The sequence below is a fragment of the Parasteatoda tepidariorum genome, chromosome 11, assembly GCF_982258835.1.
Source record: "Parasteatoda tepidariorum strain Cologne lab strain chromosome 11, Ptep-v5.0, whole genome shotgun sequence".
NCBI lineage: Eukaryota > Metazoa > Arthropoda > Arachnida > Araneae > Theridiidae > Parasteatoda > Parasteatoda tepidariorum.
This window is the reverse complement of record NC_141765.1, coordinates 8035669-8055531: the sequence shown is the minus strand read 5'-3', so window position 1 is coordinate 8055531 and position 19863 is coordinate 8035669. Positions and strand designations below refer to the sequence as shown.

General features: G+C 27.2%; 1 protein-coding gene across 3 annotated transcripts in view; it reads left to right on the top strand.

Annotated features, from left to right (window-relative positions):
- Ufd4 (ubiquitin fusion-degradation 4-like) overlaps positions 1-19863 on the top strand; it is a 171340-nt gene that overhangs the window by 39863 nt on the left and 111614 nt on the right. For all 3 annotated transcript variants that reach the window (XM_071187447.2, XM_071187446.2, XM_087155303.1), the window contains 9 exons: positions 12-229; positions 1687-1862; positions 2268-2391; positions 3886-4057; positions 4322-4463; positions 6405-6575; positions 8810-9035; positions 9111-9286; positions 9548-9715. In XM_071187447.2, the coding sequence (XP_071043548.2) occupies positions 12-229; positions 1687-1862; positions 2268-2391; positions 3886-4057; positions 4322-4463; positions 6405-6575; positions 8810-9035; positions 9111-9286; positions 9548-9715 (1573 nt within the window). The remainder of the gene's footprint in view (positions 1-11; positions 230-1686; positions 1863-2267; positions 2392-3885; positions 4058-4321; positions 4464-6404; positions 6576-8809; positions 9036-9110; positions 9287-9547; positions 9716-19863) is intronic.

The following is a 19863-nucleotide window of genomic DNA, read 5'->3' as shown; positions in this document are numbered from 1 at the left end:
TCCTTTTTTAGATGTGTGTTGGATACTATGCGTCTTGTCGATCTTCTTTTAGTTCTGTTATTTGAAGGCAGAAAAGCACTTCCTAAATCTTCTCAAGGAAGTGGACCACCTGCTAGAGTTCCTAGTCTTCGTCGTGTTGATACAGCTGGGGAAAGAACTCATCGCCAATTAATAGACTGTATTCGTAGTAAAGATACTGATGCTTTAATTGATGCGATTGATTCTGGTGGTAAGTAATTCTGTTATATTCTATTATTGATTTTTTAGTTTGAATATAATATCTCAGAATTATAACTGTTTTCAATTAGAAAATCATTGTTTAATAATAAGAAAATTTTTTTTTGTCGATTTTGATTAAATTTTTCTAAAATAAGCAATTTAAATTACATTACTTGTTTTTCATGCTGCAATGAAATTTCTCCGAAACAACTGTATAACAAGGATAGCAATTATTGATAAATTTTATTATTTGCTTACTTTTTATAAAACCTTTTTTAGGGAGTGCGCAGTTTGTCGATAGGGAGTAGAGTTGTCGGATACAAATTTATAGCCTTTCATATTTTGTCCTAGCATAGAATTTGTGCTTATTTTGCAGTTTGAGGTTATCATAATAGTTTATTTTTGTTTGATTGTGTTGGCATCAACCTTTTGCAAATCGGGATAGGTTTAAGTAAACTGGTCACTCATATTTTCATGTTTATTGCTCTTTCTATCACTATTGTATTTACGTGTTATTGTGAATGTCTTATTTGTCTGGTATCCATTGTTATTGTAAAATTCTAATTTGCCTATTTGATCTGTCATGCATTCTTCATTGGTATTGTATTCATCATTATTAATATGTTGGAAGTCCTTATGGATGCCTGCAATTTCTGAGCTGTATTAATTTGCTTCAGTAGATGACTTTCTGTAATCTTCTTGTGGTCGTAACTCCCTATATGCAGTCATTTCCCCCATTTTTTTTGTAAGTGTGGGAAAAGCCAAATTCTATTATTTACTGTTGACATATTTTTAATTTCTTTTTTACCTGTTACATTTTGCTTTGATTTGAAGTGTTCATTTTTCCTGAATTTTGTTTGAACATTATAAATAAATGTTTCCAGAAAAATCTGTGTTAGTTGTAATTTATTTGCTATACAGTTTTAATGTTATACAATTTGGTAATGCTTTGAAAGATCATCTGAAAAAAATAGAATGTGATAAAAATGTATAGTTTCTTCTATTTTGCTTAGGAAACCAGAGAATTTGTCACCCAGTATAAATATTATTTATTAATTTTGTCAACAGATGACATTACTGACTGGAATTATCTTATAAGCATGGTTTTCTAAAGAACCACAATGCACAGCAAACATTTGATACTGTCAGAAAACAGAATTTGTTGCTGAACCTAAAAAAAACTTCAGCTATAATTACCTGACAGGCTTAGTTTTATAGTTTCTATTATGTTAATAGTCAGCTGCACCCTCTGTTAGAAATCTTCATAACGAATTTTTAAACTTGGTGGAGAAATTTTAGTAAGTATAATGCTGCAAACTGTACATTTTTATTGCCCTTTATTTTATTAAATGGAATTTTGAAACTTGGCACGTTTTTGGGACATCCACACTCTATCATTATTATTATTACTCATTTACTATGCTAGATAAATCCTGATTTTTCTTTTTAATCTTTATATCTGTTAAGGTATTGAAGTAAATTTCATGGATGATGTCGGACAAACTTTATTAAATTGGGCATCTGCTTTTGGCACTCAAGAAATGGTAGAGTTCTTATGTGAACGTGGTGCAGATGTTAATAAAGGTCAAAGATCATCATCTTTACACTATGCTGCTTGTTTTGGCCGTCCTGGAGTAGCCAAAGTTTGTATTATGCATAAAATTTGCTATGATTAAATTATTATTTTTTGTACTTTATCATTAACTTTTTATTACTTGAAAAAGTATAATTCAAAGCTTTTTTTTAAGAAATCTTTTCTATAATCAACTATTTAGAAATTGCATATTTTGTATATTTTTTTGATTTTGTTTAAATAAATTTTTTTCACGCTGCTCTGATTTGATTTTTGCATTTTTGTTAATATTTATGCAATTTTAAATGTAATACTGCAGTGTTACTATCAGAAGTATATTTCTAGCATATTTATATTTATTTACTTTTATACTTGTTTTTGCTATATTAAACCGGTTATTTTTATTTTAAAAAAAAGGAATCAGAAATTGTTTTTTCATTTGTTGAATTGTTTATGTATTTTAATTTTTAATTAGGTTTTATTGAGGCATGGAGCGAATCCTGACTTGAGAGATGAAGATGGTAAAACACCTTTAGATAAAGCAAGGGAGAGAAATGATGAAGGTCATAGAGAAGTGGCTGCAATTCTACAGTCTCCTGGTATAAAACTTATTAATTATTTTTTTTTTATGTATGCAAATCTGAGTATTAATAACTATCATTCAAATAATAGTTAAAAAAAATTATTTTTCATTTTCATAACAAAGCTTATTAAATTTATTTTATTTTCTGGTCTATTTCATAACATTCTTAAAATGTAAATGTTACCCACTCAAACAGTAAACAGTGTAAGTTATTTTTTTAACCTATTTATAGCCATATAGGATCCTAATAGTTTGGTTAAGAGAGCCGTCCTAAATTTGGACCCCTCACTATCAATTTTACTTTTTTGTACACAATTATAAAATTGGTTTATTCAAAGATAATTCCATACAAAATTTTAATATTTATTACTTTTTAGACCTGATCATTAGATGAAAAGTTATTTAAGTAGTCCATTTATTTTTCTGCTCACTGTACATTTCATGATTTATACAGTATTTAAAAATTTTCCTTAATAGGGGCACTATTCCTGAAGTAGTTTCCTAAAATACTTGGTTTAATAAAGGATTAAAGTTTTGCAAAATTTTAACATGATTTTACCTGATATTTCAACATGATAGAAATGAATTCTTGAAAAAATTCTTTTGAAATACAATGTTTAATCAAAGTTATCAACATTTTGACATGTTAGCAGAATTTTTTTGAACTCAGTTACTTTTTCTTTTGTATAAATAATTAAATATCTAAAATTTTTTATGGATTTTAGTTGATTAGTAAAAAATTAAATTACTGCATTTGTGAAGAAAAAAAAAACGTGTGAAATTAAGTATTTTTTTATGATAAAGTTAGAATTTGAATATTCTCTAGCTGCTCTAAATTTTGCTTAATGAAATACATTTATACAGACTTCATAATAAAGTTTTAGTAGTCTCTTTTTTGAAACAAAATGGCATAACTTTCTGTCAAAGTGTGGCAAGATTTCAAAGAAAATTTTAATAAAAAAAAGCTGAATTCTCCCATTTAAGTGAAAAATAGTTCAGTCTTCACCAGCCTCTGTGTAGTCTGCAAAGTTCAATTGAATAGTTTTTGAAAGGCATTGAACATTATGTTTCGATTAATTTGTACTGGCCAATGAATTTTTACCATCTTATTTTCATTTTCAGCTGTTCTTATATTTCTCATAAGCTTTTTTAAATATTTATTTTCATGATTTTGGATATTTTATTTCCATAAAATGTTATTCTTTTATTGATCAAACATGATCAAAATATTAAATTACTTATTGTTTTATAATAAATGTATATCATTATTATTTATATTTTTGTATCATGCATGTTCAATGTTCATTTTTGTTGAGGTCGTGTCCTTAAAAACAGGGTTTCCCAAGTTTGCTGAAGTTCCTTTAATTCTGGATGCAAATCTCTCTGTAAATGAATGTACTATATTTTTACAATTATATTTTTGCAATTATATATTTACAAGTATATATTTACAATTATATATTTACACATGTATATATTTATATTTGATTTTTTTAAATATAATCTTAAGGTGAATGGATGTGTCCTGTGTCTGAACATACAAAATTAGGGGAAAGGAAACCATTAGAGCATGAGCATGATACTGAACCTAAAGGGGATCCTGAAATGGCTCCACTTTATCTTCAGCAACTTTTACCAGTTTTTTGTAAATTGTATCAGCGTTCTATGGTGCGGTCGGTTAGGTGAGAAGCTTTTAAATTTTTTGAAGCTTATAGAGTATGATGTAACATGCTAGAAATTCCTTTTTATTTTAAATTAGTTTGGTCAAGTTAACTTTTTGTTAATGTACTTGATCTAAGCAAAAACTTTGTTAGTTGCTTTCTAGTACCATTTTGTATTGCACCATGATAAAAGCTACTATGTCTATACTAAAGCAGTTTATATTCACAGAACTGTTAATTAATAAATTTTTGACTTACTGTTCACTTTTTCTTTTCCAAACTTAGGAAAGCAAGTTTAAATCTTATACGTAAAATGATTCATTATGCTAATGCTTCCTTGTTAATGGAATTTTCAAATAGTGATGTTGGAACTAAGAATTTTGCTACACTATTAACTGAGGTTATATCAAGTGTACTTGATAGCGAAGTGAGTATTGTATTTTTTTGCTTTGTATTTTTTTTAGTTCTTAAGAAATTTTCTATTTGTAAAAAGCGAAAATTTTTATGTTTATATATTGATTAGAATTAACTTTTTGCATCTTGGTTTATTGTATAAATGTTAATTATAAGGAGTTTTATATTATAAATAAAAGCTAACTGAAATGAAATATTTTGCTAAATTAACTAACTTTTACAAAATACATTTATTGCTTTTTTTGCATAAAATAATAATTTTATTTTGCAATTGTTATTATAAATAATGCAATGAAACTTGGTTATTGTGATTTCTGATTCAACAAGATAGTAAATAAACTCCAATCTGATGAAGAATTATTCATCAAATGGTTAGTTCAATATTAAATACTCTTTGTAAAATTCTGTTTTTCATAAAAAAAATTTTTTTGAAGCTCTCAGAAAAAATACTGTTGTTAAAAATTACTGTTGTTAAAGTAACAATCCCTTCAAAACAGTTTTAAAACTCGGATTTAGTAAAAAAAATTTAACACATATTTTGGCAATGCTGAAAAATAGACACATTGGAAAACTCTATATAATTAAAACTGATTGCTGATCTGATTGCAAACATTTCAAAAAGCTTAAGAAAAATAGAGAAGGGGTTTTAAAGAACAGATTTCATGCTTAATGCTGAGTTGATCATACTACCAGTGGGTAAAATTAGTAAGAGTCACCATTGCAATTTATGATAAGTATTTAAGTGATTTTCAACTCATTATTTTACATGATTTTCAAATCTTTTTTATACTATTTATTTTGACTTGATTTGCAGATTACATGTTGCAAATGAATCTCCATTTGCGAGTTACACACACGCTCCTGAGTCATCACACCAACCACATTTCATATACAAGTAACACATCACAATTCATATTTATGTAATTTAAAAATTAAATATCGCGATTCATATGCACTCAATTTTAATAAAAAACATTGCAATTCATAAGCATGAGATTAAAAGAATCACACATCACGATTCTTGTTTACTAATGTAGCGGTGACCATCATTTGCAAAAATTACAGCGCTATCCATTATTTATTTTTTTATTTAATTTTTAATATTGAAATACTGGATGTCAACTTCTTTAGTTTTTCTTCTCTGATGTGAAGTACAAAAATATATTTATAGTTCTTATCTATTTATAAATAAATACAAGAAGGTAAGCTATTTTATCCTTATCCTACAAATTGTTTTAAAATCCATATTTCTTAATAAGCATTCATGCGATCTTAAAAGTCTTGTGAAAATCCCTAGCTATAACAGTCAATATGATGGATAAAGCCACACGATGAGCATTTAAATGGTTGCTAATTGAGAATCTAAAAAAAAAAATGATTCTTTAAGTGTATAGTTTGACATTTTTGAAAAAAATATTGTAATAAAACATCAAGCTTTTAAAAACCGCATGAAAATCCATAGTGAAAAAGGCCCAGTTAAAACCTGAAAGCTCGATTAATAAAACCCTGTGGATTTTTAGTAGGTTATTGATAATATATAACAAAACTGTAGGTTTATATTAATATATTTATGAAATTGTATGTTTAAATGTTGTACCTGGAAAAATTAAACACAAAACCACAAAAAATAATAATTTTTACTGTAAAATTAAACAGGTCTTCATTTTGCTGTGTGTAAGAGAAGTGTGTATGGGGATCCCAGTTGCATTAGAAGAAAACATGTTGAAAAAAAAAATCTAATTTTTAAAATTTTAATTTTAAGTCATATATTTCATCAAGGTGGTATTTAGATACTAGGTTCAAAAATTTTTTAAAATCGTATAACTTCTTCATGGCGTCCCCGATCTACTGTGTAATAACGTAGTCCTTGATTTACGTGTTTGGTAAACTTGTGTGTGTGTATATATATATTAACATCTGTTGTAAAATTTATAATGATATAATTTTTTAAAAGGAAGAGGAAGATGTACTACTACAAACATTAAATATAATTCATGATTTGATGGTAAAAGGAAAAGAAATTTATTTAGATCATTTTGCACGACTTGGAGTGTTTACAAAAGTTTTAGCACTTGCAGGGCTGAATGATAGCGATGATGAAAACAAAAAGATAAAAGATGATGGAGTAAGTAACACAGTTTAAATCATTCCTTTTATGATACATTTCTTTTGTCAAAGCTTTTTAATTGTATTGTAGTTTATTTTAATATGTTTAATGAGTACAAGTAACTACTGAAGTAGTTGCAGAAATAAATCATATATGGTCTGTTTAAATTTGATATAGTAAGGATTTTTTCATGCTTTTTTTAGGGAGAAAATATATTTGTATTAAAAAAAAGCACAGTTTAAGTGCCTTACACTCAAAGCAAAGCTTTAATTTTGAACTATAGATGCTATCTTTTTGAAAAGAGTTGACTAAAATTTAAGAGGACAACATTAAAAAAAAAAACATTTTAAACAATATTGAACTATTAAATTAAAAATATTCTTATGAGATTTTCGCACCTAAATGAAATGAAATTAAAAATTTTTCGATTTTTGCAGTTTTTTGCAAATTAAACAATAGTGTGTTAAAATAAGTCTACAAATGTTAAAAAATTCTGAGTTAGTAGTGGTTATGATATTCCCGATTTCCCCCTTAAATATATTGTTTTTATTTCTCCTGATTTTTTGCTCTTTGCTCATATATTCCTGATTTTTGTGTGTTCAGAACATCTAGATTTCTACAAATACAAATGCGAATTTTAAACTAAACAATTTGAGGAATGAAAATATTTTGATTTTTGATCCCACATATTTTAATAAATAGTGCTAGTAAAAATTACAAAATTCAAAAAGGAAACTTTGAGATTACCCCTAATTTTATACAATTGTTCAGGCATATTACTTTTCTGGCAGCATTCATTATTTCAAACTGTTTGGAAGTTCAGTCATTTTACAAAAAAAGGAACTTAATTTACAATTTTACATTATAAAATTTTTATGGTAATGAATTCAGGAATCATATGCCTATTTATCATTTTCAACAAATGTGGCAACAAATCCTTTATGTTGGAGTTAGTTTCACAGTCTTTCTTTCCTCTGATTTTAAAAATGATCAATCCCAACCAACAATATACAGTAATCATATCATAGAATTTTTAAATGGTAAATTTAAGGATATTCCATCAAACAACTTTCATTCAAAAATGTTTAGTTGCATATTCTTTTTATTTTTGTTTCAAAAATATTGAAACCGTACTTTGAAATTATGTGACTAAGGAAGTCTTGAATTCAGTTAAAATTTTGATTAAAATTTAACTGAATTATTGATATGAGCAGATATTAACTAATTGACACTGGCTATTTTTGTTTATGTAACAATACTATAAAATTTTTTCTATGTATTGATCTTAAATTACTAGGAGTTGTTCAGTGCTCCATTAATGCAATTGCACTGAAAACTTTCAAAATTGTCTGTTCTAAACAAATTAATTTTGAAAAGAATAGTATTTTATTATTCATTTGTGCTAAAATTAGCTGTTATTATACTTAGGTAGAGCAAATTATATATTTTTTGTTTGTTTGCTCTTTTTTAAGATAGTATGATATATGTTGCTGTTCCAAAAACACGTCCTGATATTTTTGACCCACTACAAGGCCTGAGAGATTAGATCACGGACTGTTCCATTGAAAAAAAGCTTTTATCAATGTTTATATTTTGTGCCATTTTTATAATCAACATGCTGGACACTTGATAGAAATAGAAATCAACAAAATTTGAACAGTTGTGGATAACTGTTGCAAAATCATGAAAGTTATAAAAAAAGCATGTTCATAAAATTTTATTTTATGTGACACCAGAGTTTTTGAAGTATAATCTTAAATAAAAAGGGATCCAATATTGATTGAATAATTGGAGTTAGAATCAGAGAAGATTTATCATTGCTAAGTGATTTATCTGTACTAAGTGAAGTTTTATTTAAAATGGAAATAAGTCTTTATTAATTTTATATTTAATAATATAAGTCTAAAGTTCTCTTTTAATTTTGATTATGTTTTTCAGTTGGTTGTAATAAAGTAGTAAAAAATGTTCAACTTGTAAAATACTAGAATAATAAATGCTACTATTACTGTATTCCTTTACTTTATTATTCTTTACCCTGACAACATGCTCCCTTAAATATTCTCATTTAATCAAGAGTAATTTGACTTTATAGTCCTTTTCAGATTTTACTGAAAATGTTCTAAGGATTTATTTTTGATGGGTGGTAATAGGAATAAAATTAGTTATTTAATTTATACAGTTATTTCTGCTCATCAAAGTTATGATACATAATTTTTTCTATTTCAATTTAAGATTTAATGTACTTACTCTAGGATGAAGATTTTTTAATGGAAGATACTAAAGAAATTCTTCCTGGTAAGCCATACCATTGGCGAGATTGGAGTATAGTACGTGGTCGGGACTGTTTGTACTTGTGGAGTGATGCTGCTGCATTAGAACTATCAAATGGCAGTAATGGATGGTTTCGTTTCATACTTGATGGTAAATTAGCCACAATGTATTCTAGTGGTAGTCCTGAGACTGGATCTGATAGTTCAGGTAAAGGAATTTACTGTTTTTATAATTCATTCATTTTTGTGGTACAAGTTTAGTCACTAACTTTTGTCTATTTAGAAAATCGAGGTGAGTTTCTAGAAAAGTTGCAACGTGCTAGAAGTCAGATTAAAACGGGATCTCCAAGTCAGCCTATTCTTTCTGCTCCTGGTGCTGCTCGCTTAGTTGTTGGAAATTGGTCTTTGTTTTGCAAACGTGATGGAGAAATAAGCATACACAATTCTGATGGCCAGCAGGTATTTGTCTAAAATAAAGTCATTTTGTTAAATTATTTTATAGTATGTCTTGCATTCTTTATTGCTATAGAACTCTGAGTTTTCAGATTATTTATTATTCAGCAAATTCAGTTTAGACATTTTTATTTTAATTATTAATTATTAAAATATTATGTCCCAAGTTTAAAACTTTTTGTATTGATTACCTAATACATTAAATTTCATATTTAGGTTGAAATATTAGTTTTTGTATTAAAAGTATTTTGCAAATTTTTTAATCAGCAAGCTACTGTGCTGAAGGAAGATTTACCAGGCTTCATTTTCGAGTCAAATCGTGGTACTAAGCATTCTTTTACTGCTGAAACATCCTTAGGACCAGAATTTGCTGCTGGATGGGCTGGAAAGAAAGGGAAGCGCCTGAAATCCAAACTTGAAGCCCTTAAGCAAAAGGTAATCTTTAACATTAAGTTGATGTGTCAGCTTTTAAATGTAGTTGAGATATGATTCTTTGCTCTTATTATTTTTTTTCGAGGTAAATGTAAATTTAAAAAATAACATAATTAATTCAACATATCTCAGATGTACCATTATTCTGTGAATTTGTGGAATTTCTCTTTTTTTCATCTGATTTCCATCATAAGACTTGTAACAATCTAAAATTGCAAAAATTTGAAATGTTGAACTGGAAGACCATTCACATTATACAATTGTACAATAGTATTTGAAGTATCTCATTGATTCTAACCAATTTGTTGTTTCAGTATATTTTTTATGACTGATATTTTAAAGACAGGACTGCTATTGGCTACTAAAAAGGCGACTAAAACGACTATTTTGGAGAAAGGGCAACTAATTTCTCCAAAATTTAGGCAAAACAACTATTTTGCTTGCGATTTAAAAAATAGCCGACTTTTTTTACTGATTAACTTCTGAAAAATTAATTCAGAATTTTATTTCCCTTGTTTCATTATGGTTAAAATTTGAAGACTTTTTGCTATGTCTATTATCTATATTTATCCTCATGTACAAGTTTTTTTTCTCACTCCATTTGACCAATGCAACGACCATGGAATGTTTCATGCCACTAAAGTGAACTACTGCAGTGGACCATTGCAGGAAAAAAAATCTTCAAATCTGTTAGTTTTTAACAAATACATATTAATATGACAGTTATAAAATTTAATTTAATGTTATAGGAAAGTATAGTTGAGTTTGTCTTAGATTTCTTTTTCCTTTCATGTAAACACTATGTTTTTAGTTCATATGAGTGTTCTTTGCCCATTATTTTTAATGAGGAAGCAAAATTTTTAGAATTGTTTTTGGAAATAATAAATTATGTATTTAGTGATAATGGTATTTAGAACTTGTTTATCCTAATGATCACTTGTAAAACTTTAGTCATCAAGTAAAACATATTAAATATTTTTATCTCCAGTTTTACTGTATTTTGGTTGTTGTAATTTCATTTTACTTAATTTCAACTGACCGTTTATTCACTTAACTGTTATATTTAATTTAGGATATGTGTTATATCTGATCCATTTAACAAGATGACTATTTATTACTTTTATTAAATCCTAGTTATTTCTTTTAGTTCCTAATATAATTTATTTAAAAATTTATTTAAATGACATAATTCACTAGTCATTGTAGGACTCACATATACTTTTATTCTGTGTAATTGAAATTGATCTCTACTATTTTGTTACATTGTCCTCACTTCTTCAACCTGCCCTTTCATTCATAACTTTCTAAAAATGAATTAAACTTCTGAATTGACATTTTTCTGTAGATTCTAAAATTTCTGATCCATTTATATTGGTGTTAAAGAATTAAAATTTGACTTACATGCATGAGAACAGCTTTGTAGCAATTATTGAAAGAAAGCAAGAAACAATCTATTTGATGTTAAGTATATATATATATATATATATGGGATTGGTTGAGCTGCAAATAACAATCAATGAAACTGTATTAAAATGATAATTGAAAAATGAATGTATGAAAAAAATCAAATAGTTAACTACTGATTAAATAATTATATTAGGGAGACTATTTTATGTTTCTAGCAATTATTTTAAAAACTATTTTTCGTATTTGAAGCAACTAAAGCAACTATTTGTGAAGTTTTACCCCAGTGTTAGCCTTCTAAAGAAGAAAAAAACTTGATTAAATAAACTGTCTTCTGAATTTTTTTTTTTATGAAGAACTATGAGTCTTGTACTTATTTACTCTTTTTAGTGATGAAATCAAATCTTGTATGATGGAAAAAATTTTTTGTAAAAATTATGTTGCATTGATTACTAATTTATTAATCAAACTATTTTTAAATTGTGAGGGGTCATTCACAAATGAGTTTTAGAAATTAGTGAAGACCTTTAATTAAAAATATCAAATTCTGGATAAGTATATGTATTAATGGTGGGTGTGATTTAAGTTAAACTATTAAGCGAAGAACAAATTATTCATGAATGAATAAATACTAAAATTTAAAATATTCTGTTAAATGGATATAAAATATTTAAAAAAAATTACTGGCCAAATATAAAATTCAAAGTATTGCTTATGTGAAAAATTTTGTTTAAATTATAAAGAATTTTACAGAAATAGAAAAACATTTTCTAAAAATGCTGGAAGTAAATGGATTGAAAATTTAAATATAAAACATGAGACAAATGAAAAAATACAAAGAATAGATAAACTCACCTCATGTTTATTCACAAACCATTTAAAAAAAATAAATTAAGTCAACTTGATAGATGATTAATTCGCAAAACATCTTTTGTTTTATATGTTCCAGGATGTATAATAAATGTACAAAAAATTAACTACAATGCATGAAGATTGAGCATGGATTGTTCAAGAAAAATGTATGAATCGTAACACTTGGAGACATACTATACACATTTTTAGACATACTATGCGCACTTGTAGACATACTATGTGCACCCCCAATGCACCTCAGTGCATCAGGGCACACAGCCACGCCAGAATAGAAATCGTTTTTTTCAACAGGGGGAAAAGATAGACTCCCAGAACTACCATGTTGCCATCACTTTTAGAGTCTATCTTCGTGACGACAAGAGTGGGTGTGTCAGTTGTAGTAAGGTGGCTTCTGTGGGTGTTGGCTGCTCCTATAAGATCCGTCCAATGCATTTTTTTGCGTTATTGTTAAACAAGTATTTCACTTCAAAGCATTTTACAATATGATAATTAAATAACAATTTTATGAACAGAATATTAAATATTCAGATTCTGTTAGTAAGAAATGAATCCAATTTAGATTTCAAAATGACATTTTCAAACATTTAACAGAAGAGTTAGATAACTTAAAGTAAAACTACATAATATTTGTAAATGAATATTTTTGAGTTAATTTATATTTTATTTAATAGAATATTTCTTTTAAAATTTTATTTATATGTTATTGTTTGATTTGTAATTTGCAGAAAAATTTTTTCGAAGTTTTTCATTATCATGCAAAGTTTACCACATTTTTTTCAAAGCTGCTATGCCTAAGATTTTCAAATCTTTCATGAAGTAGGAACATGACATATAATAAACAATTGTTATACAGCTGTTTCAAACAGAAGTGAGCGATTCTATATAATTAAGGTTAAATTAATTATGTTTAATAATAAAATTTTGTTGTTCATGCTAATAAAAGTGTCGAATAATTTGAGGGGCAGATTATTTTTTAGTTATATGAGTCAGTTTTTCTTTCACAGGGTGGCCACTCACTCTGGAAACCGGGAATTCTCAGGGAATTTTGAAATACCATTAGAAAACCGGGAATTCTCAGGGAATTTCACGTTGATTCTGGAAAATAATTTTGTTGCGCATTGCTGCTCTTTTCTTCCCATTCCGTTATGTTTAGTTTTTCGGAGCGAAACGCGTCTGCTGCATCGCGATCAAGCATCACGTGATTATCCTCCACTGAACGCTTCGTGTCCTTGTGCCTCTTTGTGGATGTTGGAACTGAAGAACAAGAATCAGTAAGAAAATCGGAGCAGTGTTCAAAGGAAGTTCGTTCTGGAATGATATTGGTAAGTTTTGATTTTTGTATTCTATTAATTTTATAGGATAGCAATTTTTTTGAGAATTGAAATAAAAATATTTAAAAGTGCTTTAATTTATGTATAATTTATGTAAATAAGCTATAATTATGCTTTAATTTATGTAAAATTTCGAATCCATATTTGACCATTACAAATTATATCGAGAATTCGAATTAAAATAATATTCTGATTTAAAAATCTCGAATAAAAAACTGATGTTCTTTTATTATTAAATTAATTAAACTATTTTTCGTTTTAAGCAAACGTCTATTGTAGAATTTCGAATATTTTTTGCTTTATTAATTTTTAGCTTTTTTGTGTAAATTTTATTATTTTTCATTGAGCATCCCGATTTTAAAACAAAAAAATTTCCTTATAGAAAACTTTTATTATTTTTCAGTAGCTTTGTACTTTTACGGCAAGAAATTGAATTTTGAAATAAAAAAAATAATAAATAAAAAAATCATTGATGTACACAATTTAAAGTAGAAAAAAAAAGTAATGGATTTTTTCTTTGATTAATAATTTAATCTAATTATTTGTTTATGATTTCATTTGAAACAAAAATTTTATCGTAAAATTATGAATTAATATCGGAAATTAAGTATAATTTGAGAGACAAGTACATCGATTGAGAGATTTTGTTTTTCTATTTTCCAGTAACTTTACATTATTTGATATTTATTATTTTCCCCCCAGAATTCCAATTTCAATTTAAAAATTGTTATCTAGGGACATTTTTTTAAATTATTTTTCAGCAACTTTTTATTATCTAATTTTACATAGAAGTTTGAATGGTAAAATAAGACAAAGTTATCGATGTACACAATTAAGAGTAGAAAAAATTAGGCTAATTTTTTTTTCCTTATATTAAAATTTTTTTATTAAAATTGATTGTTGAATATTCATTAAAAAAAAAAATTTTATCGTGAAATTTCGAATTTTTTTTGGAATTTAGGTATGATTTGAATGATAAATAAATTGATACCGTAAACCGGGGCGAGTCTACCCATTTTTTCAGTTTGTCAACTTTCAAGTGGTCAAACTTTTGTAAATATTAAAGAAAAAAGCCCTTTAATAGGTGTTTCGGAATCGCTATTTATCCCTCTTTAAAGCTGTGAAATCGATTTTAGAAAATATTAACAGTTACGCTGTTACTGTATATTTTTATAGAACTGCTGACAAATCTCTCGTAAGGGGCGAGTCTACCCATTCTACTAAAATGAATGTTAACATTGTAAATAATCAAATTTTACTATTAAATTTTTATTTTAGTTACTATATAGGATATTTATGAAGTAAAATTCATAACTTTATTATATATTCCATTTTTTATTCATAAAATAACACAAATTGAGTATTTGATCGATTATCACATTTTGATCACATTTTTCTTTTTATAATCATTAACATTATAAAATAACATTTTTTTCTGATTGTTATTGATAAAAATAAATTAAAATTAATATAAATTTGCAATTAAATAATTAATAAATAATAATAATTAAAGATTATTAACAAAATCGAAATTCAAACATTGGGAATCATGAAAAATCCTTTTCCCATTCTTTTGGGAGGTGTGATTTTTCTTACAATGTTTTCTCGTTGAAATATAAAATTAAATAAAAAAAGTTAATTTTGTAATATAAAAATTGAAAAAATTGGTAAAATAAACATATTTTATATTTACATTTATATTTAACCTATAAATTTTCTTATTAATGATAAATTTATCAATGCAGAATTAAAATAATATACTCAAATTCATTTAAAATGACTTAATTTTAATATAAACAAAGTTCTAAATTATATTATTATGCTTTATTAAAACTAACTACGAATGGGTAGACTCGCCCCGCGAATTCTGTCTTTTTGTTTACAACAGCAAAACTTAGATTCTTTTAGTTTTTTTTCATATAAAATTAATGTAATCTTAGTCTTAGATAAGTTTATCACTTAACCAAAGTGAAAATAGTGATAATAATAATATACTTACGGAGCACCAACTAAAAGTTTGCTGATTTTCAATACAAATCTCTCAAAAGACGTTTGAACAGATCGGTTAAAAAGACACCAAATAAATAAAAACGGATCAAACTACTACAGCGCCATCTTCCTTAGAGTCTGAACTAAGTCCTCCGTCGGTAAAAATTTTTTTATTTGCAATTTAAAATAGTGAAAATTAAATAAAACTAAAATGGGTAGACTCGCCCCTGGATGGGTAAACTCGCCCCGGTTTACGGTAGTGAAATTTTGTTTTTGCTTTGTTACTTTCCAGTAACTTTTATTACGCGATTTGTATTATTTTTTATTGAAAATTCTAATTTTGAAATGCTAATTTGTTGTTCTAACGAGAGTTCGATAGCTAATTTTTTTTGGATGTTTTTAAATAAAGAAGTAAATAAATGCGGATATTTGATGGAGAAAATGAATGATGGATGGATTTATTTACGGCACACTAGAGTTACACAAAGGGCAAATAGGCCAGAAATTAAGGTAGATGCTTTGTAACCAAGGTGGTCATTTATCATGGTTAATGTTTTTAATTGACAAAAAAAATTTTAGATTGTTTTTTATTTTCCTCAGAACAACACCTTTTTTCACTTATTCATTTTTTGAGATTAAAATGAAAACATTCATTTATTTTTCTTAGTGCAGTTATCATCTGCTATGATAATAGTTAGCTAGTGGAGTGCATTAAGTATCTAGACCTTTTCTCAAAAGATGAGCGGGAATATTTAACAATGCTGATTTTTTGGTGGGTTACTAGCCCCTTTATTGATAGAAAAAGCTTATTAGAAGTTTTAATACATTTATGACAAGATTTTTAGTTAGAATGTGACTAACTAAATTCTAATTTGGAATGTGATTAGCTAAATTCTATTGTTTTTAGCAGATTTGTAGTCTGTTTTTCTGTAACCTTTTTTCGGTAGTTAAATTTATTTTCAAAATACAAATGAAAACAAAGTGTTTATTAAGATTTTATTTTTAGGTGGCTTGAAACGATGGCGCCTGGTTTTAAAACATCATTTAAGACAGAATGGATGGAAATTCCTCATTATGCCCCATGGTTACGTGAGTGCCTGGCTGTCAAATTTTCTGCAGTGTGTAAATTATGTAATTCTGTATCTTCCCTGAGCAATATGGGAAAACAAGCACTAACTAGTCATCAGAAATCCAGGAAACACAAAAAAGCCATTATTAGCAGAAATATGTTTGATGACTTAAGGAGTGCATTTGGTGAACAAGATTCTACTACCAAAAACCTTGTATTAAATTCTCTAAATGAGCTAACTAAAAAGGATGCAACATTAGTTTCTTTTCTGAGATCAGAAAGTGTATCAGAAGCAGATATCTTGTGGTGTTTGTATGCAGTGATGGAACACTCTTCTTTTCGTTCTGCGGGTCGGGCAGTACTTTAAATGAAAAAAATGTTTACTGATAGTGAGATAGTGAAAAAAATATCTCTACAAAGAACCAAAATAACATACACCTGTGTTCATGGTATTGCTCCATATTATAGGGAGCAATTGCAAAAAAACCATAGCTAGCTGTGATTATTTAGTTATGGGCTTTGATGAAAGTCTAAATAAAATCGCTCAGAAACAACAAATGGATGTAAGTGTTCGACTTTGGAATAAAGATACAAATAAAGTCCAGACACGATATTTGACATCAGTATTTCTTGGTCATTCGACAGCAAAGGATTTGTTGGATTATTTCAAAGAAGCCCTTGCCCAATTTTCCATCAATAAAAATTAAATAATTCAAATATCTATGGATGGACCTAATGTCAACCATAAATTTCTTAATGATCTTAAAAAAGAACTTGAGTAAATGCCGCAAGATCCTGTGCTGTTAGATATAGGTAGCTGTGGACTGCATACAGTCCATTGTGGATTTAAACATGCAATAAAGTCTACAGGGTGGAATGTAGTGGACTTTTTACAGTCGCTATACTACATTTTTAAAGATGTAGCATCACATAGAGCTGATTTTATATATTTCACTGGATGTGAAAAATTTCCAAAGAAATTTTGTGCAATCCAATGGGTTCAAAATGTAGAAGTTGCTGAGAGGGCATTAGAAATGTTGCCTCATATTTTCAAATTTGTAAAAGCAGCAAAGGAGAAAAAAATCTATGTTGTCTCAAAAAATTTCAGTGTACTCTCGGAGTGTATCAAAGACAGTTTCTTTGCTGCAAAATTGGCATTTTTCCAGTCATTAGCTGCTTTTATTGAACCATTTCTCACAGAATTTCAGAGTGATGCTCCATTAGCTCCTTTACTTTTCTCTAATTTAACATCAATTTTTAGATCTCTTCTTGATAAATTTGTAAAACCCGATATTTTAGTGGAGAACTCTTCAAAATTAGGAAAAATAGATTTGTCACTGGTTGCAGTTTTCAGTTAAGGATGAAATAAGGAAAATAAAAGATTCTTCACCTTCTGAAGAATTTTCATTTAAGAAAGAATGTGCAATTGCTTATAAAAAATTCTGTGAAAAGATTTTAGAAAGATCACCTTTAAAATTTCAGTTAACAAGGGGGCTATCTTGTCTTGATCCTGGTGTAATTTTAAATACAGCAATTGCTGAAAAACGGCTTTCATCTTGCCTTTCAATGTTGGTATCTAGCAAGTGGATATCAGGTATCAAGGCTGACAGTGTGAAAGATAGTTACAAAACGTTCATTCGGAATCCTATAGTTAAGAAAGAAATGGAGCAATTTGAGAAGAGGGAAAAACGACTGGATAATGTTTTCTTCTCTCTATTTGAAGTTTGCAATGCACCAGAAAATGTACGTTCCTTTGTTAAGTTTTTCCTCATATTGTCACACGAAAGTGCTTTTATAGAAAGGGGCTTTTCTATTAATTCAGATTGTTTAATAGAAAATCAACATGAAGATAGTTTAGTTGCTCTAAAGCAAATTCATGATGGTGGTGTTGACAATATAACTGTGACGAAATCCATGATAAACTACGGAAAACAGTCTCACACACGTTATATCGAAGTATTAGAAAAAAGGAAGGAGGAACAGAAGAAAAAAAGAAAGTTATGTTAGAGAAGAGGCAAAATGAAAAATTAAAAAAAGAATTGCATGCTAAAAAACAAAAATTAACGGCTGATTTTTATTTAGAAGCTTCTTTAATTGATGAACAATTAAAAGCTATAAGAAATTAATTTTTAAAAGCTTTTAATTATTCACTTGTTGAGCTATTTATACTGTGTATTATTATTATTTAACTCCACTTTTTAAAACATCTCAAACTTAAGTGTCAAAGAATATATTAATATATATATAAGTATATTTTTTATATTTATATTTAAAATAAGTTTCCCAGATAATATAAGTGAACAACATTATATGACTAAATATTTTTGGCTTTTAATTTATTGATAATTTATTTCACAAGTAATTTCGATCTCAATTCTAAATTTTTAGTTAGATGGATTTGATCAATTTGTGTAATAAGCTATTTATATAACAACTTTTTATTTTATACAAAATAAAGTTTCTAAAATTCCTTGAAATGTAGATTTTTATCTTTATAATTTTTATAAACTATTATTAATTTTTAAGTTTATTTTTATGGTTGAGTATACAGCACTTATTTTTTTATATGTAAATTTTATGGTTGCTATTTCAATAATCTGTATTTTTAGCAGAAATATGTGTATTAATATATATTTTTTGTTGCTAGAAATGCCTAACTTTTTACACCTGCTTTAGAGAACATTTACACTTTTTTCCTCATTTTAATGTGTCATCAGATCTTGTAAATGTGTATCCACATTTGTAAAAGAAATTCATACGACACATTTTAAATGCAACACAGCTGTATATATAATTTTTTTTTATTTACTGTATATTGTTGTATAACTAATAAATTTATGAAGTCTCATTAATGTTGCGTTGTGGTATCTGGATTTTTAGAAATTTACTCTGGAAAGTCTGGAAAACTCAGGGAATTTTTTTTGGTCTGGAGAGTGGCCACCCTGTTTCAGAAATTGAAGTAAAATATTTTTTGTTTGATAATTTATTTCTGATAATAATTATAACAATTTTTCATTGATAAAAATATTTACATTGTTTACTGTTTACTTTTATTAATTACCTACTGTACAGCTTTATGATATGTAGATATATATGGATGAAATATATCTAAATACTGTTAAACAAAGAATATGATATGTCACAAAGATATTTATGAGTATTAATAATTCTATGTGCTGAGAGCTCTTAGTAATGAAATTCTACTACATACAGGGCTGATTGTGCTCCGGAAAAAATCCGGATTTTTGGATTTTTCGCTAACAGTGATCCAGAAGTTTCCGGAGATCGAAGGTCTAGACTTTTCAAGAAATTATTGATCACAGAATTTCCAGAAATAAAATTTTCAAAGATGGAACTTAAAGACGCAGTTTATTTGTTTGTAAGGGAGAGCCAGATACTTTATAAGCTTATATTCATGATTAATATTTTTTTGTCAGTAAATAGTTATTATAATCATAAACTTAAGAAAGCAAGACATATTTGTA